The sequence below is a fragment of the Aythya ferina genome (assembly GCF_964211825.1).
Source record: "Aythya ferina genome assembly, chromosome: 9".
NCBI lineage: Eukaryota > Metazoa > Chordata > Aves > Anseriformes > Anatidae > Aythya > Aythya ferina.
In genome coordinates this window covers 18,409,083-18,433,342 of record NC_140305.1, presented here as the reverse complement: position 1 = coordinate 18,433,342, position 24,260 = coordinate 18,409,083, and the positions used below count along the sequence as shown (strand labels likewise).

The window sequence follows — 24,260 nt, the reverse complement described above, 5'->3', positions numbered from 1 at the left end:
GTGCCCCAGGGCCGCGGCTCCGCCGGGCACGTCGTCAATCAAATGCCAGCCCTGCCACCCAACGGTTTTCCCTTTTTTTCTGGTTTTCCCTTTCTTTCTGGTTTTCCCTCTCCAAAATTTGCAGCTCGTCGGAGGCGACGAGGGGCATTTGCAGAGGGGAAGTGGCGTGGCTTGGCGCACGGGTGGCTCTTTTGGCTGCCGTGCGCCCCTTCTTGTTTGTTTTCTAACCTGGGGAACATACAGGCTTGGAGTGAATGAAACAGGCACGTTTCCAGAACACATTAAGGGGAAAAAAAAAAAAAAAAAAAAAAAAAGGCACTGCACAGGGGGACCTTTGAGGTAGTAGAAATTTTTTCCTTTCAATGTCTGGCACCAGAGAAGGAGAGAGAGAGAGAGAGAGCACACGTGTGCGCGTTTCGCTGCTCGTGTTCAGGGCCGTGGCTGTGGCTGTGCACGTCCACCACGCACAGGGACAGTCGGCTGCACAAACCCTGCACTCGGGGATGATGTCTGGTGTACAGACGCTGTGCCCCCGCCCCAGAAGGTGACACACCGGAGCCCATGTGGCTTTGCACACGTGTGTGGCCTTGCACAGCTCACAGTTGGTGGCTTGGAGAGCACCCAGGGGTGCGTGGCTACGGCGCTGCATGGGTTTTCCACCACAGAAGCTGGCTTGGGGCTCACCCTGACACCTCCAGCGGCCCTAAGACGCCATGGGGAGCAAAAAAAGGGCCATGCCGTGTGGTGTCACCCCCTGTCACACTCCTGGGCCCCGCCATATAGAAATGCACACTCTGAGAGCCCGGAGAGGAGCGGACGTGGTGCACAGCACCAGCCCTTCTTCACCTGGGACCCCGCTCCAGGCAGGGAGCGACGCCCTCCAGCACCCACCTGGGGCTGACCCAGTGCCCCTGCTGCTTCCCTGGCCGTGGGCAAGGACAGCCCACCCCAGCTCTTCGCTTTCTTGCCAGGAAGAGCAAATCCCTGAGGAATTTTGGCTGGGGGTGTTTGTTCGAGCGCGACGCATGCGCAGCCAGGGCTGGCACCGGGAACCAAAGTCCTGTGGGAACCTCCACTGGGGGATAAAGCCCCGATTCCCCGACCTCCTGGCTGAAAACCAGCAGCCCTAATGGGGGCTCGGGGCTGGCCCCAGGGAGGGGCTGGCCCCTTTCCCCCACCCGCACACTGGGGACATGGTGAGGACTTTGTGAGGGGGCGAGCCCAAAGCACACAGGTTCAACCTTGCACGGAGCAGGCGGTTCAGACAACAAAACCCCCTTGACTTCTGAGTGGTGGGGGGCTCACGTACATGTAAACCACTCAGCCCCCTTGGAGAAGCTTCCCTGGGTTGCCAGACCCTGAACATCTCCAAAAAATAACAATGAGCGTGCCACGTCCCTCCTGCCTCCCCCCAGCCCCATCGTTCATCTTCTGGTGGAGGTGGTACCTAAAGCAGAGAGCAAACCCTCTTCCCTCTCTTTCTCTCTCCCTTTAGTGCTCGGGTTTCTTTCTTTCCCTTTTCTTTTTCTTTTTTTTTTTTTTTTTTTTCTTTTTCTTTTTTTTTCTCTTCTTTTTCAGCAACCCCCAACCCAGCTGGAGATGAGTGAACCACATTACAGTACAGGAACAAACACTATCACAAGCCCTGCCCGTGGCCGCGGAGCCTCTGCCCTCCTCGTGTGCCACGAGCCGAGGCTCACCGCGCCCCCGGGGCAGGGAGCAGCTGCCCCGGCCCCTCCAGTCCCAGCTCTCCAGAGAGACTGAGCTAAAGGACGTTGAGTTTTCTCGAGCACGTCAAGTTACTGTGGACCAAGTCCCACATTTGGAGCAGCTCCGGAGGCAGCAGTTTATGAACCACCAGCATCCCCCGGAAAAAACACGGCTCCTTGTTCATCTTGCTGTTCTTGTTCTTCACGATGCCAAACGTTTTGAAGCCCTCGTGCCCGACGGGCGATACCTTGAGGACCTCCAAGCACATCCCTAGGAAGACGTCGTCGATGGGGTACAGCTCCAGCGTCTCCGAGGTCTTGTGCAGCTTCTTGGCCAGCGACCCAGCCATGATGAAGCCGCCACCCCCCGCGTAGGGCGGGTAGTGGTTTTTGTTGTAGAGCGCGCTGGGGATGTAGTACTTGTTCTCCTTCTTCCTGATCGGCCTGGCCTTGTAGAGGACGTCCCCCACGAAGAGGTCCTCTCCCTCCGTCTTGTCCTCCAGGAACTCCAGGATGTTGCTGGGGCTCACGAAGACGTCGTCGTCGCCCTTGAAGACGAAGTGGACGTTGTCGCAGTAGATGTTCAGCCACTTCAGGAAGTGCACCTCCTTGAGGGTCAGGTTGAAGAAGCTGTCCAGGAAATCCCACTGCAGGATGTCCCCGTAGATGTGGTTCTCGTAATCCAGCAGCTTCTGGTAGTTGGCTTTCTCCTCCTCCTTGGCGGCCGTGCCCAGCAAGAAGAGCGTCCTGATCTTCTTGCCCTCCACCTCCTTCTCCTGGCCCCAGGTCCTGCGGATGGCCTCGCGGCGGTCGTGCTGCGTGACGATGGACTTGACCACGATGAGCAGGTAGACGCCCCCGCTGCACTTCTCGGGGTGGTTGATCAGCATGGGGAAGTAGCGGCAGTGCCGGTAGAGCAGGAACTGCTGGAAGTGGGGCTCCAGCCCCTTGAACCACTCCGCCTGGCTGAGGTTTTGGTTGGCCGAGCAGTTGGAGGTGGTGATGTCCCACGACCTCGTTTGCTTCTCCGTCACCCCTTCCTCCTCCTCCTTCTCCTCCTGCTTCGCGGGAGCCTTCTCCTTCTTGCTGTTCCAGAAAGTGCTGGTGACGGAGAAGGCGTCGCCTCTCTTCTGCGTTTTCAGGGGCTCGGGAGGGGGCAGCTCCTTCTGCTGCTGGCCCTGCATGAACTGGCTGGGGGCCATTCCCCGCTGCAGCACCGTCACCGTCACCACCAGCAGGAAGGACAGGCAAACCGTTTTGTAGATGGTCTTCTTCCTACAGGGGCGAGACGGGGCGGGTAAGGAGAGGAAAGTGCTGGACCTGGCAAGTTCATCGACAAAAGGAGCCGAGGATCGTGGGCTGCTCACAGCCCGGCACCCATCACAAGGTGGCAGCCTTGAGGGGAGTGCTGGGGGACACCTCCACATGCTCTTCCCACGGCTCTATCCTGATTTTGGGGCAACCCTCAGGCCAGGCAGGGACAGGTAATGTCCTCTGACAGCCTTGGGTCCCTGCAAAGAGCTGGAAAGGGCTCAGGGGAGAGGAGAAAATGGGATGAGAGAGAGATGGAGCCAGGGAAAGATAGGAGAAATGAGGGTGCCACCGGGGTACGTGTCTGCGAACTGCTGGACACGGGAGTTTCATCAGAGCAGCTGTTTCGGAGGAAATCCCAAGGGCAACCCTTCATTCGGCTGTCTGAAAATTTCAGTTTGGGAAAGCAGCAGACAGGAATTATCTTTTCTAGGGAAACATCAGCTCCAAAACACGGACGTCCTTTCCCATGGCCCTAGACTGGCATCTCGGGCTGCGCAGCCCTGAGAAACCAGAGCCTGGAAGGCTGCAGGATCCGACACGAAGCAGGCAGCGGCTTTTCATTACAAAATAACAGCTCGGGACCAAGAAAAAAATACTGGTATTTGAAAGGAAATTGAAGGTCGGGCTGGGAAAAGACATCCCTGCGTGCCCAGCATTTCTGGGGCACAGCTGGGGCCAGGTCTTGGGACCCATCACTTCTCCTTGCAGCACCAAACGCTGTGGATCTGTGTCTGGGGGCAGCTCCCAAACCCTGCGAGCGGCTCGCTGGGGGCTCAAAAGAGACCCAGCGATCGCTGCTGCACCCTGTAATCCCCCCAAGCTGCTTCTTCACACCCAGCTAAAGCAAAGCAGGTTTTTCACCCTGCTGATGCCCCGTCTTCACCCTGCATTGCCCCAGGCACCTGGCTCCCCCCCAGCTGGCACTCGGGCACCAATTTCCTCTGCTCTGTCGGCCTCAGGTGCCTGAGGGCAGGGGCTGGGGACTAACAGCCCTAAGAGCGACCCGACCTGATGGAAAAGTACTGAGAGAAGCTGCCTGGGAACCCGCAGCATCCTTGAGAAGTGCAGCGGGGAGCCTGGGACAGCCCCGATAAGCGCAGAACAAAGGAGTTGTGATAATGTCCAGGAAAACAGAAGCTGGCCCCAGCTGTAGGCGTAGGAAGGTGCCGTGCCTCCCCGCGCTGTGGGAACTCCAGATCTGCCCCCAAAGAAACCTCTCCCAGGGATTTCTCCAGCCCGGATCTCAGTGGGGACCCCAGGCACAGGTGATGTGACGTGAGGGTTTTCTGCCCTCGATCAGCCCCTCTCCTGGTGGTGTGTCTAAGTACGTCCATTTCGGTATATACCTGCTGTCCTTGGCCTTGTAATAAATTCAAGAAACAAAACTCTCTGTCCTGATGTACTACAGCATCCTACAAATGCACCGTCATGTTTCACACCCCCAGGAGGGGAACAACGCTGGCAGCTGGTGGCAGGGACCCTGCTCAGCCTGAAACGGGGACCCTACGTGTGGAGCCAGGAGCTGTCGGGAGCTCCTCTCTCTGGCGTCGCCCTCCGGCACAGAAAACATTTTTCAGCCCCATCTTTATGTGGGAAAAGCACGATCGCTAGTGAGGACTGTGAGAACAGGCGTGGAAATAAGTAATTACAGGCAAAGGGGTGCATGGACAGTCCCAGCTGGTTTTATACACGGCCACTCATCTGAGACTGATGAGGGAGCAGCTCAGAGCAGAGCTCACCGTTGCCTTTAACCCTCTCCAGCCCCCGTCTCACAGCTCCTGGGTTTCTCAGGACCCCTTTGGACCCGGCACAGCAGCAGCTCAGACCCCAGCACAGTGCTTAAAACCCTGCTCGCCCCATGCACAACCCCGTGGCACCGTCCTGGGGAAGTGACGGGGACCGGGGGACCTTGAGCCACCACCTGGGGCAATTCCCACATCAAATCAGGCATTTTGCTGGGGAAAAATAAATAATAATAAAAAAATAAAAATAGTAATTATATGTAGGGCTTTTCTAACCTCCAGTCTTTCTGGCCTTTGGTCTCCTAAGGTGGGAATGACACGAGGGGGAGCAGCCCCCATCCTGTGCTGTCGGGACCCCAAAACCACCGCTTTGCAGGAGAAATGAGGATGGCGTTTTGGGTTCTCTGGAGCCACCATAGCATGGGAATGACCCCGCTCAGCCCCACTCCCTGCTCTGGGACCCTGATGTGTCCCCAGCAGGGTCACCCCTTGGTGCCTCCCACCTGCGCCAACCGGGCCCGGCTGCCGTGGGTGCCATCGAGGGGGTTTTGAAGGGTCCAGACCCAGGCCTCCTCTTCCCTTTTCTCCGCCAGGAATAAATCAAAAGCATCCCTGTGAGGCTGCCCTGCCTGTGCCCAGGGCGGTTAGATATAACCCCAAATTAGAGGGGGGCTGGTCGCCCTTTAGGGGTGATGCTGGGGACACCAGGAGGCTCAAGCTGTGTCCCCCAGCCCCTGGAGAGGCACACAACCCCCCTCTGCGTGGCAGGGACCACCCGTTTATTAGGATTTTATTATCCCTTTTAATTAGGGGTGGCTGAGCCGGCGGGGACAGCGGCAGCACAGAGCCCTTGTGTTGGTGCTGGGACCGAAGGGGACTCAGCAGGGCTGGGGCTGGGACCCCCCCACCCCAAAAAAAACTCTCCAAAAGGAAACGCGAGCGCAGAGCTGTCCCCAAGCTGGCGACACGTCCCCTGGGCGTGAAAGGATGAGGAGATGGGAAAGGAAACCCCAATATGATGGGACCTTGGGCAGGATGAGACCCCCAGGAGGAGGGGACCCCGGGCAGGATGGGACCCCCGACGGGACGGGACCCCCCGGCATCCCCGTTCACCCCCTTCTCCCCGACCCCGAGCTATGGGGTGCGGGCACCTCGGAGACCCCTGCCCTCCTGCAGACCCCCAGGAGAGGGGACAGGGGACAGGGGACAGGGGACAGGGGACAGCACCGTCCTTTTACCCCCCCGTGGCCGGCACTCACCACTGGAACATGCTGGGAGCGGGACGGGGCTGCCCGCGGTCCGTGCGCGGCGCTCTGCCCTCTTCCTTTTCCTCTTTCTCCTCTTTTTTTTTTTTTTTTTTTTTTTTTTTTTCTTTTTCCCTCTTCCCTCCCCTCGGACTTCGAGGTGGAGTCAAGAGGGATGGACGCGCAGGTAGCTTAACTCTTGCCCTGCCCCCTGACATCACCCCAACCCCAAATCTCTCCCGGGTCCCCTCGGTGGCTGCAGGGGATGGGGACACCCCAAATTGCACCCCCCATATCCCCTCGTTGAGGGGACACCCTCTGGGAGATTAGGGGGACACCCCAGCACCCCTGGGTGTCTGCTGGCCCCCGGTCACGGTGCGTTGCATGAGCCCTGACCCCACAGAGGGTCCCGGTTGTGGGGAGGGGGTCCCAGTGCTCTCAGGGAAAGTTCCACTTGTGTCTTTCCTGCTCCCCCGACACCAGCTGGTCATTTGGGGGAGAACCCCAAAAAATAGAGGGACCAAACCCCGGTTTTGCACAAGGACACCGAGATCCCAGCTTTGCAACAGGGCACAGCCACCATTAGGGTCCCTGGGGGGATGGAGGCACCCAGCTGGGACCCCCCACCCTACCTGGTGCTAAGCATCCCCCCATGCCGACACGGCGCATCCCATTGCCTGCTAGGAACCGTTCCTTTTCCCCTAAATGCAATATTTTTCAGTACAGGGACTTTTTCAGCCGTGACAATCAGCCCCCACCATTTCTGATGTCTCCCTTTCTGTCATCATCCTCCCATCCCCAGCAGCCACGTGCCGCAGCCACGAAGCCCACAGGAAATCTTTTGGGATATTTCCCTTCCTGCCCAGCAGAGATATCCCGGTCCCTTCCCCATGCCCCCTTATGGGGTTGGCCATACGGCGGGACCCACACAACCCCCACTACACAAAACAGCTTTTGGCCCAGCTCCAGGACCCCCCCAAGTCCAGCTGCGTGGGGAGGAAAGTGGCATTTCTTTCCCCAGTTCTGCCCCTTTAGCTCGGTTTCCATATTTCCCACCCAGCTGGGCAGAAAGCTCCCCGGGAATCATTGCCCTACAGCACCCTGCAGCCTTCCCACCACCAAAGGTCCCTGCACACCTTCCCTGACTGCTTTTTTTTGGCCGGTCCCAAAGCCCAGAGGCAAGTCGGGGTCTGCTGAAGCTGTGGCCCCAGGAAAGGCTCGGCTGTGGGATCCCCACTGAGCACCAGCCTGGCTGCAGGGGGAAGCAAGGAGGTGTCTGCGAGGTGTGAATCCACCCCAGGACCTCCCAGAGGAGGGGAGACCCCAATCACAAACAGACTCAGAGCCAAAGCCCTGAAAATTTAGCTGCTTCCATGCAGGAAAGTGTCCGGGCCACAAGTGCAGGGATTTCCTGGGTGCTCCCGTGCTTCTGCATGAGATTTTGGCTCGAGTCCCCCCCATCCAAAGCCGGACCCCACAGCTACCTCCCCATGGCCTCAAAATGAAGCAGCACTTTTTACATCTGGTTCAGCATTAGAAAAGTTGAGGCCAAACCCCACGTTCACCTGGGAAAGGAGAAAGAGAAGCAAACTGAGAGTTTTTTTTTTTTTTTTTTTTTTTTTTTTTAACAAAACCACTCCTCCACACATCTTTTCCTTGCTGCCTCGTGCGCTCCCTCACCTCCTGCCCCAGCACAGTGCTATCTGCTCTGACCTGAGCAGCCAGAACCCCCTCAGCTGACAGCAAAGCCAAACCTGGCTTTTTTTTAATTCTCCCTGGAGCTGGAGAGAGGGCAGCCAGACCCGGCAGCAGGCAGAGCCCCGCTCAGCGCCCAGCACAGGGCTGGATTCGGCCCCTGCCCCCCTCCACCGCTTGGCCAACGGAGGGGATGGGATGGCAGCGCCTCGGGCACGGAGAAGCCAAACCAAAAGCCAGCAGTTACACAACCCTGGTGACATTTCGGTGACATTTCGAGCCGTGCTGAGCTCCGTGAGAGCTGGCAGGGACCTATGGAAAGGGCACCTGGGCACATTCCTGTAGCACTGCGTGGGGAGGCGCAGGGGGGCAAGGCACAGACCCCCTGAGTGTGACAGCGGCCACCCCCGGCTCCTGTTAGGGCATCCCCGGTGGTGTCCCTGCTGGAGATGGGCACAGGCGACCTGGTGGGGTGTGAGGCTTCAGGGCAGGCACCTGGTGTGGCTGCGGGGCATGGTTTAGGGCCTCGGGGCATCTCTGAGCACAGGGAAAGGGAGAGGATTGGGATGATGCCAAAGTGGCTCAGTTAGACGTTCTCACAGCAAACCACAGCTCTTTTTTTGTTTCAAGACTTTTTTTTTTTTTTTCAGAGCAGACCTGCTTTATTTTTTATTTTTTTATTTTTTTTAAATAAAAGTACAGACAAAGAAGGGAGCTTTTTTTGTAACGTTTATGTAATGCTGAAAGACTGGCTTGTGGCAGGTTGACCCAGCCAATGCCTTCCCACTGATGGTTTGGGTTTTGTTTCAGTGAGAAAAGAAAGAAAAAAAAAAAAAAAAGAAAAAAAAAAAGCACGACCTGGTGGTTTTTTTTTGCTGTGGGATTTCCATTTTTTCTTCTTTTCTTTTTCTGATTTCTTTCTGTTCTGCTAATGAGTCTTACCCATACAGGAACGTGTCCTGTCTATCCCAGCACCTCGAGCTGCCCAGCTCGTGCCAGCACCGCAGACCTGGGGCTGGGCATCCCACAGGAGCCAAGGGACCTCCCTTTGGGAGGGCCATGACCCACAGGGATCCCAAATGAGCCCTTTCCTCCCCCAAACCCTGAGTGTCTGGGGCAGGACCCAAGGTTCAGCCTGACCTGCGGTGGCGGAGACTGGTGGCACAGTGACACATTTGGGTTTTTCTTCCCGTGCCAAGCTGAGGAAACCTTTCTGCCCTGCGTGGCATCAAACCCCTGGGGCTTTGCATGATTTATGCCAAAAACAGGTGAGAAAGGGACGTGCCTGGCAGGGTGACGGCAGGGCCAGCCCCTCTCTGCTTCAGGATCCCCAGGGCAAACCCCACAGCCCCTCTCCTGCCCCTGGGCTGCCCCGTGCCAGCACAGTGCTGGGGGGACAGACCCCAGAGCTCCAAATAAGAGGATGGGGTGAGCTTGTCCAAATCCCATGGGCACAGCCTGGGGAAGGACAGGGGACAGGGCACAGCCCGGCGTGGCCGTGTGGTTGCTTTAAGCCAGCGGCTGGATCCAGCTGTGACTGCCAGGAACCCTCCTGCAGCCCTGCCCGGGGCTTTTATGCATTTTCCAGCGGTTGCAGAGGCGCTTGGCGCGGCAGCGCGCAGGGGAAACCGGGCTGACGCTGCCTCTGGCTCGTGGGGAAGGGAGGGGAGAGGGAAAAAAACATTTCCCCTCCCCAGGCAGCCCGATGCTGTGGATCCCCGTGTGGATAACGACAGCGAGCCAGCAGCCCTGGCTCGTCCCTGCCAGCCCGGCCGTGCCTCAGTTTCCCCTCCCAGCCTCACGTGGTGCTCATGGCCCAGGGGGCTGGCGAGGCCCCAGAGCTCAGGAGCTGAGCAGCATTTTAGAGTTTTCCAAGCGTGCTGCTGGCCTCTCCCGTGACTCAGATGGAGAAGCTGGTGCGGGAGGCACCTGAGCCTGGTGGCTGCCCGCTCACAGCCCTTATCCAGCCCAAATGGAAAATCAGACACCGTGCCCACTGCCGAGCCCCCAAGCAGGCACCTGCACCCCTGAGCCCTTCACCACAGCAGTGCCTGCTGCTCCCAGGTCTCACCGGCTGACCCAAAATTTATCCTCTGCCAACGGAGACACACCTCACGGGTGGGTCCATCTCCAGCAAAGAGATGGGCCGGGGCAGGATTTTGGAGAGGGAGGGGGGCGACAGCCATTTGCTAGGCTGGGAGGGTTCCAGCCGTGCCTGAGCCCTCGGGAGAGGAGCACGGAGCCGGAGCCGGCACACCCAGCCGCATTCCTGAGGTTTGGTTTCCATGGTGGGCCATTCACCCGACGGTGAAGTCATGCTGCGGGCTGAGGTGGCCGCTGAGTTAATGCAGGGAGCCGGCTCCGTCCCCGATTCCCAGCAGCTGAGGACTCAGCCTCCCTCGAGGCGATCCCCTTTTTGGGGAAGCTCCGGGCACAGGCACAAGGCAAATCCCATGTGAATGGGTCCTGTCATGGGGCGGAGGGACAGACAGACTGTCCTGGTGGGTCCTGCCAGCTGGGCTGTGACCCCCCGGGGTGTTTTCCTCCCACTTCATCCCAGTGCAGCCACTGGTGACCGCAGGGCAGACGAGCACCGCCCTGGGAGCTCGTTGCTGCAGGGCTGAGGCCTTGAAGGCCTGCCCAGTGTTACAGAGAGGTGGGGAAGGACGGAGAGCTTGTGAATCATGTAAAGGGCAGGACGGAGCCCCCGCTGTGCACAACGTCCCCAGGGCGAGGTGACAGGGACACCCCCCGTCCCATGCACCCATGGCATGGGTCTGCAGGACCCCACGGATCAATAACCCCGAGGGGTGGTGGAGGAATCCTTCGACACCCTGTGCGCTGGGGCCGCGGTGCTGGGAGGAAACCTTGGCGTGACTTTCCAGCAATGTTCAACTCCAGTTCGGTCAACCAAAACCCCGTAAAGCGGCGTGTCTGTGTGGGACTCGTTTCCTGCTCAAACACGGCTGGAAGGCCTCCCGTGCACACCCTCCGTGCTGGCCCCAGCCTCCAGAGGCTCTGGGCTTTTGGGACTGACCCAGAGCTTCAGTCTGAAGAAGAAATCCCCCCCTGAAGAAGAAATCCCATCCCACTGATATCCCAGCTCAGCTGGGACCTCACCCAGGAGCCAAGCGCCCTTTGGGGTCTGGCCCTGAGCCACCAGCAGCGTCCCATGCTCCTGCCTCCTCCTGTGCCTGTCACAGCAGGTGGGGACCCTGGGGACAGGGAAGGTGACGCCGAGGACATGTAAGAGGCTGGCACAGCCTGGCAGCCGCAGGGTGTGGATCGGCCAGACCGAGCCTTGGAGACAGCCAAGGAAAACCATCGGGCCCAGGACAACATGCGCCAGCCAGGACAGAGCTCCAGCCCTGCAGCCCAATTCTCGGGGTGGCAAGGGGCAGCTCCCCTTCTTCAGGCCCCTTCCCTGAGCTTTATTTATTTATTTTTTCTGCTTTGACACCCTCAGATCCATGCTAAAAAAAAAACGCTCCTCCAGGGCACCCCCCCCCCGTGCTCCCCGCTCCTGTCCTCCACGCGCGCCTCCACCCCCGGCAGTGCCGAGCCTCTCGGCCTCCCCTCCCCGTCCTCCTCCTGCCTCCTCTCAACACTCATGATATTCATTTTCAGGCTCGATGCCTCCCGCAGCACCGCTCCGTCCCCCCTCCTGCTGGCTCCCGGCTCCCCGGTGACTCACGCCAAGCACACACTGAGCCCTTTCAGCAGCGCCCGGCCCCAAACACTGCCCCAGTCTTCCCGGCCTCGGCAGCGGGGCAGCGCTCCCGCCGAGCCCCCAGGCCTCTTCCCAGGCGAGGGGGCATTAAATAGTTTATGCTTATATTCTTCAGGGCACGGGCTCCAGGCCAAAGAGGAGACATCAGCGGCAGTTGCAAAGAGGGAGGCTTTCAGGGCGAGGAGGGCAGAGCCCTTGCCGGTGCGCCCCGGGCCAGGAGAAGCAAGAAAGCAGCCGGCCGGCTTGGCCAGCCCGGGTGCCTTTGAGTAAAATCCAGCAGCCTTAAAAAAAAAAAAAAAAAAATAGATGTACTGGAGAAGAAAAAGGATCCTGAGCTGCTAGCAGGACAATTCCTGGCTCTGCCAGGATCTTTTCCCTCCCCGCTGCCTTCACTGGGCTTTCTCCGAGCCTCCCCAACAGCGGGGCTCTGTGCGGGGCCGGGGCTGAGAACAGGCTCCTCTGTGCCCCGTGGCTCAGGGGTGGGAGCCCCGGCTAAGCTGCCCCTTCACCTGCACACCTTGTGAAATCCTGCCTTTGAGGAGCCGCTGGAAAAGCAGTCTGCAGAACGGGTTTGGAGACGGGCTGCAGGCTCGTGGCCGCGGGCAGCACTGCTCCAGTCCCGCTCCCACACGGGGACTTGTCCCTCTTGTGTCCCTGTGTGAGGTGCCGGAGCCCAGGGGAGCCCATGTGTGGTATCCTGCTCTGGTGTACCCCAAAAAGGGCCCTTACACCCCTAAAACTGTGGCTTTGGGGCTGTCACAGCAGGGTGCGCACACCCTGAGGGACCCAGTGAAAGAGGAGCTCCTCTCTGTGGGTGACACCACGGGGAAGCAAAATATCCGCAGCAGCAAGCCCCAGAGAACCTCTATGCACAGTGTTTCCTGTTTCTGCTTCCTTCCTGTCTGTTTTGCTGGGGATTTTCTTTCCAGTTTGCCAAAATACTCAAACTACCTGAAAAATCGGTCACAGACTGGTGCACAGGAGAGGCAGAGGTGTGTGCGTGGGGCCCATGCGTTATCGCAGCCCTTGGCACAGCCCAAACCAAGGGGTTACTGCTCATGCACCTGCAGTGCATGAATGGAGCCTGCAGGGCCACGTCATACCCTGCTGTGGGCTAGGGAGCAGGCTGGAGAAAGGAGAAAACCCTACAAACTTGGCTGTGAACACCGCAAAGGGCAGAAAGCCAGGCTTGGAGGGGAATCCCCGGTCAGCTGGCACGAGCGCTCCCCAGCAGGGGCTTGGGTACGGCTCCGAGGTGCCCCCTCGCTCCTGGGCACCTGTCTTAGGACGGGAAAATAGAAAGATGCTGCCCAGAAGTCAGGCTGTTTTTTTTTTTTTTTGTTTTGTTTTGTTTTCCCTTCAACGAACAAGGTGAGAAAGGAAAAATCTAGAAACCTGCACAGGAGGAATTTGGGGAGGAATTTGTTATCTGAGGGCCCGAGGTGTGCATGGCAGCCGCCCTCGCCTCGGGGTGCCTGCCAGGTTTCGGTAGCAGCGAGTTCCTCTTCAGCTCCTAAAGCCGAGGGGAGGCTTTGGCAACCTGTACTTAACCTGGCAAAGGTCACCCAGAAGCCAGGGTCCTGGCTGTGAGGTCAAGCTGCCAGTGCACGGAGCCCACTGCCAGCCCCCTGTGCATCGCAGGAGCCCCAGGGCCAAGCAGAGAGCAGGATCACAGGTCTTGCAATTTCACTCTCACCCTAATAAGATGCGGGAGCTCTCCCTGCCAGCTTCCTCCCCAAACCATGGGAGCAGGGGAGATGACCCATCACCATCCTGACAAACAAAATCAGTTTTTAGGTTCGCAAATAAAAGCTTTATGCTGTGCTGGGAAAAGAATATAAGCATAAGCTGCTAATGATTATATGAACCATTTAAATTCCCAGCTGCAGCCTCCTAAGCACCACGGCTCAGTGCTCCCTGCTGCCCTGCACCCTCCCCATGCTCACCCTGAGCTCTGCTCGCCCTGCTGTGATAACACCTGCAGCAACGCCGAGGGATCACAAGTCGCCCACACCAATGACAGCCACAAACCTAATAAATAATAATTAAAGAATAAGGATTAAATAATAAGGATTAAAGCAGGGCTGTCTGTAAAGCTCCCACCCTCCATCCTTGCAGCATTGGGCCAAGGACCACACTCAGCCCCAGCTGCCTGCAATCCAGCAAGATTCGGCTGCACATCTCCACCTCCAGGGATCTTCGAGCCTTGGGCAGGTGCAAAATGGTCCCAGGAAGGGGTTAAAATAAGGAGATGCTTCCAAGCTGCTCGGTTTGCACCAGAGCCAACTGCCCTGCACCCAGTCACAGCCCTATTTCTCAACCCCTCTGTGATGTTCGAGAAGGCCTGGAAGTGGGTGTGGTGGTAGTTTCTATTCCCTGCTCTTACCTGGTGGCTGTGAACCACCTCCAGCGGGATTTCGCAATGCTTCAGGCCCTCCTGCACCAGGACATCACGTTGCCTTCTCCCTGAAGGGCCTCAGCAACTCCTCGCTGCATGTACGCTTAAAGGTGTGCAAGGCAAATTGCTACCACCGGACTTGAGTTGCTCTAAAATAATTCATGCAGAACAATTCATTATGTATCAAAATGGCATTAGGTAATACAACAGGTTGAAAGCTGCTCTCACGCAGACCTGGTGCTACACAAGCAAACCAGAGCCTGGAGCTTCTCTGCTTTCCCCTTTTGTCTCGGAGCACCAGTCCGCACGGAAAGCTGGGACCAGCAGCAGCGTGTTTGGGGCCAAGGCAGCAGAAACTCCTCTTGGCTGAAGTGGTGCAAAGGCAGCTTCACCTCTCAGCACCATTTTGCTCCCTTCAATCCAGCCCAGCACACAGTAAAAAGACAGACAGCAGGCACTGGGGGAAAACCTTCCCCAGAGTCCCCACAGCTGGAAGCACAAAACCCCTCCATGCCCGTGTCCTGCACTGCCTGATGTCAGGGTAAGCATCCCTCCTGCCTAAACGGGGCTTGGACATGCCTGGGGGGCACTCCTTGCAAAGAAGCCGGTGACCAAAACCTCTCACTGCATTCAGGGCACATGTCCACAGATCCCCCTCACACGGTTAAAGGAAACCCCAATTGCTACTCCCCATAACGGCCCTGTGCTGAGTAACGGGGTGCCAGCCTCACAGCAGCCTCTGCTGCCGGCCGTCCTGTTCCTCCGGTGCACAGCTGGAGCCCAGCGCAGACCTGAACCCATACACTTGTGGCCATAACACCTCCCCCGTCATCTCCAGGGAGCCTAAGCAAGGACACATTTCCCCAGGGGCCGATTTTCCAGCCAGGACAGGGCATTCCTGGTACAAACCACACTCGCAGCCCCGAGGAAGGTCACTGAAAGAAACACGTGGGCAGCGCCGTAACCACGCCGAGCAGCAGTGCCAGGCTGAGTCACGTAAGATAAGGCAGTCTGTGACCTACTGCTTTGCTCAGCACAACCTGAGGGGTTATTATAAAGACAAAATCTGGTCCCAAGTCCTCCAGCACCTCACAGTCCCAGCCCCGCTGTCCAGGAATGGACGGAGAGGCGTCTAATGAAGCACCGAGGTCTCACCCCCGGCTGCACGAATGTAATGCACAACGGTAACACTTCAGTGACTGACTCGCCCTAAACTGTTCTCATTAGTAAATGGTTTTGCATAAAGAACTGGCGTCACAAGTCAGAAGGTAAAGGTAATGAGAGATTTTAATCAGCCCCAGCACCGAAGGAAGGAGATTCCTGCATAACTCCAGCTAGAGGTGGAAAAGCTCTCCTCTGCTGGCGGGACCAGGCCTGCGCTGCCGTGGGATGAGCACCTCTCAAAGCCTCCCTCACCTCCGTAACACGAGCACGAGCCAGCCCTGCAGCGTAATTCCCATCACAGGAAAAAATACAGAAAAAATAACACAAACCAAACCAAAAAGCTAGAGAGAGGGAAGGAAGCAGAGACAGGAAACTACACGGATGCTCTCCAGAAAGGCCACTGAAGCAGGATGGAGGGCCAGATTTTTGTGCAGGCACTGGGGTGTGAGAGATGATTTTTTTCTGAAAAACCCACATTTTTAGGCACCTGGATAAAAACAACCAGCTTTCCGTGAAGATTCAAGCCCTCTCCCTGCTTTCAGCGAGGAGAGTGCAGGTGGAAAATCAGCTGTCTCCTCACAACCGCTTGGGGGAAGCTGAACTCAGCTGAAATATGGGATGCATTCATTCACAGACAGCAAATAATGAACATAATGAATTTTACAGCATGGATATATTTTTTTTTTTCACTGTGGATTCCACAGACACAAGTGTGTTCTCACCAGAAATGTGTAAGATCATCTGGGCTGGTTATGGTTAAAAGCCTGGGTCTCTGCCCTACGCGAGTAGGGCCTGGGGGCCAGGACACCCAGCAGGGACTCACCCTGAAATTGGTTCTTATTGCTGCCATTTCAGAGTGATTTGGGACATGACATGCAGTATTGGCTTCTGCTTTAGGAGCTCTAAGTGCGGTTTCAGAGGACCTTGGAAGCTGCAGGAGGATTTGTGAAGCCTGGCAGCTGCTCAGGCCTCGCTGCAGCACTCAGCACGGCTGTGGGAAAACCTGCATCCACACCAGCAGCACCTTCAGTCACAAGGCCTGGAGAGAAATTGAAAGAGTTTCATGGGAAATCACGACAGGCCACGATCTGCCACGTTAACAAAAACAAACAAGTTGTCTGCTTGGGGTAAGCAGTTGGAGAAAATGGTAGAAATGTCAGCAAGGCGTGCTGCTTGACAAAGAGCTCGTTTGGCGCGGACGGCCCCGCTCCTTGCTACCAACACGAACCACGGTCCCAAAGGCAGTGCATGAACAGACACAAACAATAAACGGATTTGTTCTCGGGAAGCATTCAACCTCTGCCAGCAGTCAGCCGGATCCAGACAAGGGCTACGGCCGTCAGAGCGGCACATGGCAGCCCGAAGGAGGAACTATCACTTGGCACGGAGCTGCTATTTCCAGCGCTCACATCCCATCCGCCTGTTAGCCCAGCTTTTTCGCTCTTCAGAGAAAGAGGACTACGTGCCTGTAATGAAATCTCCAGCTACAAAGGCCAGGATTTCTCCTTGGGATCAGCAGGGGGAAATGTCCTTGCCTGCTAAAAATCCCTTAGTAGGTCGGGCTGAGTTTTGGCTGGCCGCAGCAGTCGTAGCTGTCAGCTCCAGCCTTAAAGCACCTCAAGCACCTGCAGGATGAAGGCTGTTGGTTGTGGTATCCACTCTTCCTTATTGCCCTGTTTGCTCTTTTACTTGGATTTAGCTCCCAGTGCTATGCAAAGGAAAACAAATAAAATGAAGCAACAGTTTAATGTCTTGTAAAAAGAAAAGAGTGAGAGGTAGTGGGTGCCATCTTTTTAATTACAGGTCATTCATACCCAGAGTAAAGTAAGTGACACTCCCGAAAACTGTGGACCTAAAATCATATGAGATCAGCATTTCCCATATTTGAAGAAGATAAGCACAAGGCAAACATTTAAGGTTGTCACTGGACTTTCTGACAATTTGCATGAAGCTTTCTCACTTTCATTTCCACAAATCAATATCATAGCTCCTCGGAAACTTGGACTATGTGAAAGGACAGCCGAGAGAACTGAAAAGGGCACGTTCCCGAAAATTATTAGATGTCCCAGGGTGTGCCACTTGGCCTGTCGTTTGGAGAACATTGGATCCTCAAGGAGTGGAAGTTTAGCTCATGGTCCTGGAGTTGAACACAACACCCTTCCTCTGCAGGGCAGAATGCAGCCAGGAGCTGGAAAGAAACCTGCTTTGAAACACCAGATACCAACCACTGACCAGGCGCCAGGTAGAAGGATTACTGGTCCGATAACACAGCCCACCCTGGGCTCTGCACCCAGAAGTTCCTTTAAAATCTGCTGGCAGCAGATTCCCACACAACCTGGCTGGAAGAGCCGAGTCTCATCTGCTTTGTTTGCCCCAGAACATCTTGTTTCTCACCTGTCACTGCATTCTCAAGAGTCCCCCTCCTTTTTTGATTTATATGAATAGCAGAGGTCAGGAAAGTGCAGGAGGCCACACGGCTTAGTCACAGAGGTGTTTTAATACTCAGTTCCCACCAAGGTCAGCAGAGACCTTTAAAACTGTATCTCTAACCTCTTGGTCAGCCAAGCCCATGCACCACCTTGCACATGGCATAATCAGGTGTGTCCAAACCTTGCAGGGCTTGGCTCAAACACCCTACGATTAGATCGGCTCACTGTGCAAGGTGCACCTCCCTGCTCCCCGCCACTATCCTCTGCTGGGGAATGATTTGTCCCCAAATTGAACCAGACTGCAGCCACGCATGAGGATGGTGTACGCTGCCAGAAGTTCTGGCTCAAAGATGAACTCCAGGTCCCAGAACGAAGGGGCTGGGGGAAATACCTGGGGGGAAGGTAGCTTGCTTGCCTTCTTCCTGCTACTGCTCCAACATGTGCATGAAGGCAACACAGTGCTTTTCATCCCTGTGCTGTAACCCCTGATGTTTTTTTTAGAGACCAGTGAACTTTATTTAAAGCAAATATCTCAAAAATCAAACCAAACAACCCTTTTCCCTCCCCAACACAGGAATATTTTGTCTCCAGAGAACTTCCTTGCTTGTCTCCCCCCACGCTTATAGTCCCTCTAAGGAATAACAGCTCTGACACCCAAAAAGTGTCAGTGGTGGCATCCCACATGCCTGGGCTCTCCTCATGAGAGAGCAAAAACGATGTGTGGCACACACCTGCTTTGCAACACTTCTGGGCAAACAATGCTGACAGCAGAGGCAGGCCAGGCTGAACCAAAGGGAGATGCATTTCCAATTCAGGTAGAGACAAAACAGCTGAGACAGAATTTGTCGATAATAGAACAGCACAAGGCAAGCAAACGCACAGCCTGAAAGTGCATGAAACCCTAGGGAAACCTAGCACAGAAAGAAAAATTCACGTGTGCCTTCAGAAGCATTTTTACTTGGTCAGCACCAGATGATTTTAAAGCAACTGTACAGAATGAGCCTGACATGCAAGTTTAAATAGACATAGGCAGTTCATGCTTGGACAACGCTCAGAGAAACACAGTTTGATTTTTGGGTGGTCCTGTGTGGGGCCAGCAGTTGGACTTGATGATCCATGTGGATCCTTTCCAACTCAGGATACTTTATGATTCTGTGCCCCATTAACACTGAATGTAGAGGTTATACACAAGAAGCACATCAGCATCACGTAGCACTTTGGTCACACAAACAGCTGAAGGGGACTTTTTGTGTGTTACGTGCAGTTACTGCATCTGCTTATTGGAAATAAAATTACAATCCGTTTAGGTACAATCACCTCCCTCTCATTCAGGAGGCAGCTTCCACTGTTCCTGTTACAAATTTACCAGGATGGTGTTGTATCTAGCAGCAGCCTCTGCGTGACAGATACAAGAAGTACCTAACAACTTTTAAGAGCGAGGTGCAGAATTTGCTATATGCATGTTACTGACCTTTTATCCAGGGACCTCTCAACCCCAAATAGTGGTGCCCCACTAACAAAGGCAGAATGAGCATTTAACATTAGCTTCAAAACCTCCTGACTGGCATCGCAGGGGCTTTTTGTGAGCAACACAGAGAAACAGAGAACACGTTACTTTGTCAGACTCACAAGCTACTGCTCAGCTGCTACTTTATTTCAAAGCATGTACACAGTTTCTCTCTCAAGTACTTGGAAAATGAAGTTTCTCAAACATTAATATAAAAATACTCTCAGTTTTCAAACTCTGTACTCACTCCAAAATATCTAAGACTTGAACATGAAAAAACATACACGTAGAGTTCTGCCTTGCAGTGGGCCTGCATAAGAAACACACAAGGACATACACTTCAGTTTGTTCCTTTCAGTTTTCCTCATCTGTTGGTTGTATTTTGCTTTTCACTTATCTTGATCTGGTGGAGGGCAGCTACTTTTGGCTGAGTTACAGAGTGATAGTTTTAACCTCACCTAACGGTAAACCCAGGGAGTTGTTTTTTTTTTTTCTTTTAATAGTTTGCACTCAACTCTTTTCAAAGGCTGTTCTGCATTTCAGAGAATCAGGTCTGCTCAAACATGAAACTCAACACCGCTGTAAAATAAATAAAATTCAACTGCTGGGGCACTCTGTGTATCCACATATGCAAATGAACTTGCTTAGCACTTCAGTGTTAACAACCTGCCCATTGATATTACCAGCTGGAAAAAAGATAGCTTTTCAGAGGGAAAAGAAAAACTGCCTGCCATGCAAAACTACTAGGTGAGTTCTTATGGCTGCCTCCTATTGCTGCCCTTCTGTAAATCAAAGGACATTTTTTTTTCATTAACTATGTTTAACAGCATTGAGAGCAGGTGGGTGCACAAATCAGGAATTTTCTGTGATTTCACAAAGCACAAATCAGAGGTTTTCTGTGATTCATCTATCACTGTAATCTACAGGAAAAAAGACTATCAGGTGTCTCTAATTACTCTACGTCCTATGCAGCTGGGGCATTAAAGCAAAACCCATACCCTGCCTGCTTTGTGTTAGGCTGTGCAGTTACTGAGCAGAAAGTTTCACGTGAATACGACCAGATTTTCAACTGTCTTGTCCTTCAAAACATCTTAATTCCAATTTGAAGTCTATTAGCCAAAGGGGTTAGAGGAACTTGCCTGTTGGATCCCTTTCCACAAAAACCTGACGCAGCATCACTGGTCTTGGGTCTCATGGCAACTAAACCGGGTGAGGAAATGCCTTGCCTATTCAGTTGCCATCACATACCGAGAGGCACAAACAACTCAAGGTCTCATCGGCACAAGCATAAAGCTTTCTTCTGTTCCTACGGAAATGTTTGGTGGCTTTACAACTCTTTACTCAAGCGGGAGGCAGCTGTCACTGTTGGAGTTGCTTGACTTTTTATTTTTAGGCTGGGTTCCTCTTGTTTGTTTCTCAAGGTGGAACTCCAAAACAAAAGCTTTGGCTTCTCCCTTTTACACCTGCTAAAGCATTTGCTTTGAAGTCCATTTACAATGTTTTCTGCTTCAGTGGCAGCCAAGCTCCAAGGTAAACTGCTTTTCTGTTAAAGTTTTTGCTGTTGTCCTAAGAGCTGTGTCATACAAAGGGATGTGCAGGTTTCATAATTTACTGGCAGAACTAACTGCTGGGTTTTGATTTAGCGAAGGGCTTCCTGATTACCCTTACCTATTCAGCACTTTGTATTCACTGAAGACCAGCATAAATTCCATAAAGACATAACCAATCACTGTTCAGAAGTGAAGAATTTAAAATGTGACAAAGACCAAAAGTCATTGTCCACAGCCACACACACACAGAACACTGTTTCTAACCTGTTCACATCTCATGGTTTCTCCTGTGAATGAAGAAAGTTCTTAATTCCAGTGGAAAATTAATTATTCATTCTACAAATGTTAAGAAACAACATTAAGGGGAAAAAAAATGAATGAATAGGAATAATTGCTGTAGATAAACCTGCTGACCAGATCCTCAGAGATAAGCATGGCTGGATGGTGCTTTAGGCACTGGCAGAGTTTTTCAACTGCCTTAGGACAATCAGAAGTTGATAAAATACTTTCTCTTCAGTCTCTGGTGGTCAAACAGAGATCTCACTCCACATAGACCTGCTCCAGGCAGTGAGGCTACACAGATAGCGTACACTTTCCTTCCTCGTGCAGATGCAGATCCTTTGAACACAGATATTCCCTAACTCATTCACAACAGCATAATTTAAATAAAGCAAGTTACAGACTTGTTCAGCAAGCAATATGTAAACAAGACAGTTGCTTGGCCAGACTCCTGTGCTGAGCCCTACAGACCACCTCCAAAGGCCATTTACTCTGACACAAAAAGCAGAGAGCAAGAGACTTCTGGAGGTAGCAATGTCACTTTAGAATAAACTATCAGAGACAGTGGGACTATATCCATCTACCGTATCAGTTGTGGGCACCTGCTGAGACCTTGAATTGTAACAAGGCCTTTGTCTTAGCCAGCTTTCGAGAGGACTACAGATGGATCCCATCAGATAATCCCTGAATCACCATGCAGGGCACACGCCGTGCAATGTTAATAACCTCTTCTCGGTAGGTCGCCAGTAAAGCTCATTACAGGAAGCTGCCCTTCAGTAAAGTGACAGGTGATTCTTGAGGAAAGGAACTGTTCTCACTTCCTGGAGGACTGAGCGCCTGCAGGGAGAAAAAAAAAAAGAAAAGAAAAGTCTGTCAGTTGAAAGCAGCATTTATCACTAGGCAGGAGTTGCCTGAGGGAACACTTGTTTGATCCATACAGTGACACAACCAGCACAAAGAACACACACAAAGGCACCTTAACCACTGGTGCTGCAACTTCAAAATGCAGAATGTGCTTACGGGAGCCAGCTGTCCGGGGTCACTGAAAGAACTTCTGGAGTAGCAGGAAGCCACAGGGGCAGGTCACACTCCTGATAAAATCCTTCCTCATTCTTTTGGTACAGATTTTTCTGTCAGTCTAGTTTCACTGTGCCCTAGAGTGAACCAACGTGGGATGCTGCACACGTACCTTTAGCGTGTCCATAAAGAGGTGCTTGGAACAGATGCAGAGCAATGCATGAAGACTAAATCATTCTTTCCCATCCATATGGAGCACATAAAGCAGAGCTGAAAAAGTTTAGATTTGGAGGTCCTCTTTGTCTTCTAGCCACTGTGTTACCCCTATACCAGCTAGGAAGGGGATTCAGCAGAAAGCTCCAACATGGTTGGTTTTATTTTGAGGAGCTCAGTTTTGCTGTAAGGTACAGCTTTAACACTCCACTAACAGTGGGCTACATCTCAGGCAGCAATCTGGCCCCAGGCCTGTAGCTGCACTAAGTACCTGTGCTTCCTCTGCATTCCTCAGGCATTCCACACACTCTACACTCCAAGAACAGCAGTCCAGCTAGTTCAGCTAGGTTTGCGTCAAAGCAACTTATTTCCAGTAAGTACACCTACAATAAATTTTAAAAACAAGCTAAAACCTGTCTCTAAAATAAGCCATCGCATCAATAAGTGCAATCAGAAACTAATCTTTTTCTCATCATTTGTCCAGAGCTATATAAACTTTTATTTCTCCAGAAATACAAAGGAATCCACGAGGTAAAGACAATCCTCCAGAAGTCTCCTTTAATATGTAAAAAAACAACATACCTATGCAGTAGGCAAATGGAAGGCAGCAACTGCTGAGATCTACTAATTGCTTAGATCTGTGCATCTGACACCACTTCCAACTCATCTACAAAAGTCAACTAGGAAATCAAAGGAATAGCAAAACAGAGCTTTATCAGGGGCTCACCTGCTTCAGATGCTTCCCTGTACCCTGTACTTTTAAGCAGAAGCTTAAAGGGAATTAAATTTGGAAACACAGAGTTTGGACTTGGGTGCTTAAAGCCTTTCTAAAGTCCTTTAAAAATCAGGTCCTTAACACCAGCCTCTCAATTTTCCAAACCATAAATACTTGTGTGAAAGCCACCTGCAAGATGCAGAGTAACTAATAGGTGCCTTATGACAGCAGACAACAATACAGAATAAAATAGGGTGGATGGCAGCTTGTTTGCAAAACAATTTCTTTGCTATTTTTTGGCAGGAAGATAGGAGTTTAGCGTTCTTTTGCTGCCTTCAAGTCTGTCTCGCGAAACCTATGGACAGATAGAAAACAAGTTGCCTGAAACCCCAATGAAAAACTCTGAAGAAAAGCTAAACGGACACAAAATGAGATGCAATGTTCTCAGTGCATGATGCCCACAAGTATGCTGTAAGACAAATCCTATCTAATAAAAGTTAAAAATTAAGAGAGCCCAAGAGTCTGGCCTTACAAGTTACATACACTGAATCAATAAAGAAACACAAACAACACAGAACTCTGATTAAACTCTCCTTTAACTCAACTTCAAAATAAGCTAGATTGTGCACTGTGCCACTGGAAAAGGAACTTAATTCACATCCCTACAAAAGCAACCATACATGTGTCACATCTTTCACAGGGCACAGACACCCAGGAGCGTAGAGTTCTGCTGGAGAAACTAGAACATGTGGACAAGTTTGTGTGCACACATATACTCTCTCCTTTTTAATGGACTAGTGCTTTTGGAAATGAAGCTAAACAGGTAACAGGGACAGACTCTTGGCTGTTAGCATCACATTCAGCCAGGGCAGAATGGAACTCCCCTCACAGGAAATGTAAAGCATTGATGACAGAGGTGAAACACAGGGCATACGCAGTGAAAGTAACACTAAAGCAGCTGGCAGTTATTACCTAAGCATGGGATCACTCGAGCAAATAATCGCTAGGTCAAAATCTCACTTAGTTACCAGGGACATCCTCTTTCATTGCCTCACCTGTACTCCCTGAATGAAACCACGCAATCTCCTCACATATACGACCACACGAAATGACAATAAATAAGCAATATAGAAGGTTCAAGAAGCTCCTTCCTGCTCTGTTGCTGATTTACTGTATTATTTCAGCTCCCTACAATTAGTTTAACTTTTAATTACAGATAAGGAAATGATAAGCACCTATCTCAAATTCCACGGGCAGGTTTACAAAGTGCTATTAGTTTCCTGGTGTGTTTTTTTTTTTTTTTTTTTTTTTTTAAATGGTTAAAGGTAACAGTTACAGCTAAAGAGTCATGCTGACGTTACGTAGTGATAATCATCACTAAACTTTTACGATACAATTGGAATATGAACCTATAGCACGTTGCTATTTCCATTTTTATTGCTGCTGGCGCCAGGGATATACCTGAATGCGGCTAGTCCAGCCCCAGGAGTATATTTGAATCCAGCTAGTCCTTTCTGCACCCCGGAGAAAAAACTTATTCACACCCTCCACATC

General features: G+C 52.8%; 2 protein-coding genes and 1 long non-coding RNA gene across 3 annotated transcripts in view; 1 reads left to right on the top strand and 2 right to left on the bottom strand.

The window, feature by feature from the left end:
• Nucleotides 1–1,517: 1,517 nt before the first annotated feature.
• B3GNT7 (UDP-GlcNAc:betaGal beta-1,3-N-acetylglucosaminyltransferase 7) lies at nt 1,518–6,204 on the bottom strand. The gene is made up of 2 exons (XM_084529098.1): nt 6,025–6,204; nt 1,518–2,984 (listed from the first exon to the last, which is right to left on the bottom strand). The coding sequence occupies exons 1-2, from the start codon at nt 6,033–6,035 to the stop codon at nt 1,766–1,768; spliced, it is 1,230 nt and encodes a 409-aa protein (XP_084385224.1). The 5' UTR covers nt 6,036–6,204; the 3' UTR covers nt 1,518–1,765.
• Nucleotides 6,205–16,558: 10,354 nt separating this feature from the next.
• On the top strand, nt 16,559–19,604 carry LOC311441233. Its single transcript, XR_014695852.1, has 2 exons — nt 16,559–17,446; nt 18,197–19,604. It is a non-coding gene; the product is annotated as an uncharacterized lncRNA (long non-coding RNA).
• Nucleotides 19,037–24,260, bottom strand: part of ARMC9 (armadillo repeat containing 9) — a 63,962-nt gene continuing 58,738 nt past the window's right edge. Inside the window, 1 exon segment of the mRNA XM_084529094.1 lies at nt 19,037–21,598. Within this exon segment, the coding sequence (XP_084385220.1) occupies nt 21,518–21,598 (81 nt within the window). The 3' untranslated portion in view covers nt 19,037–21,517.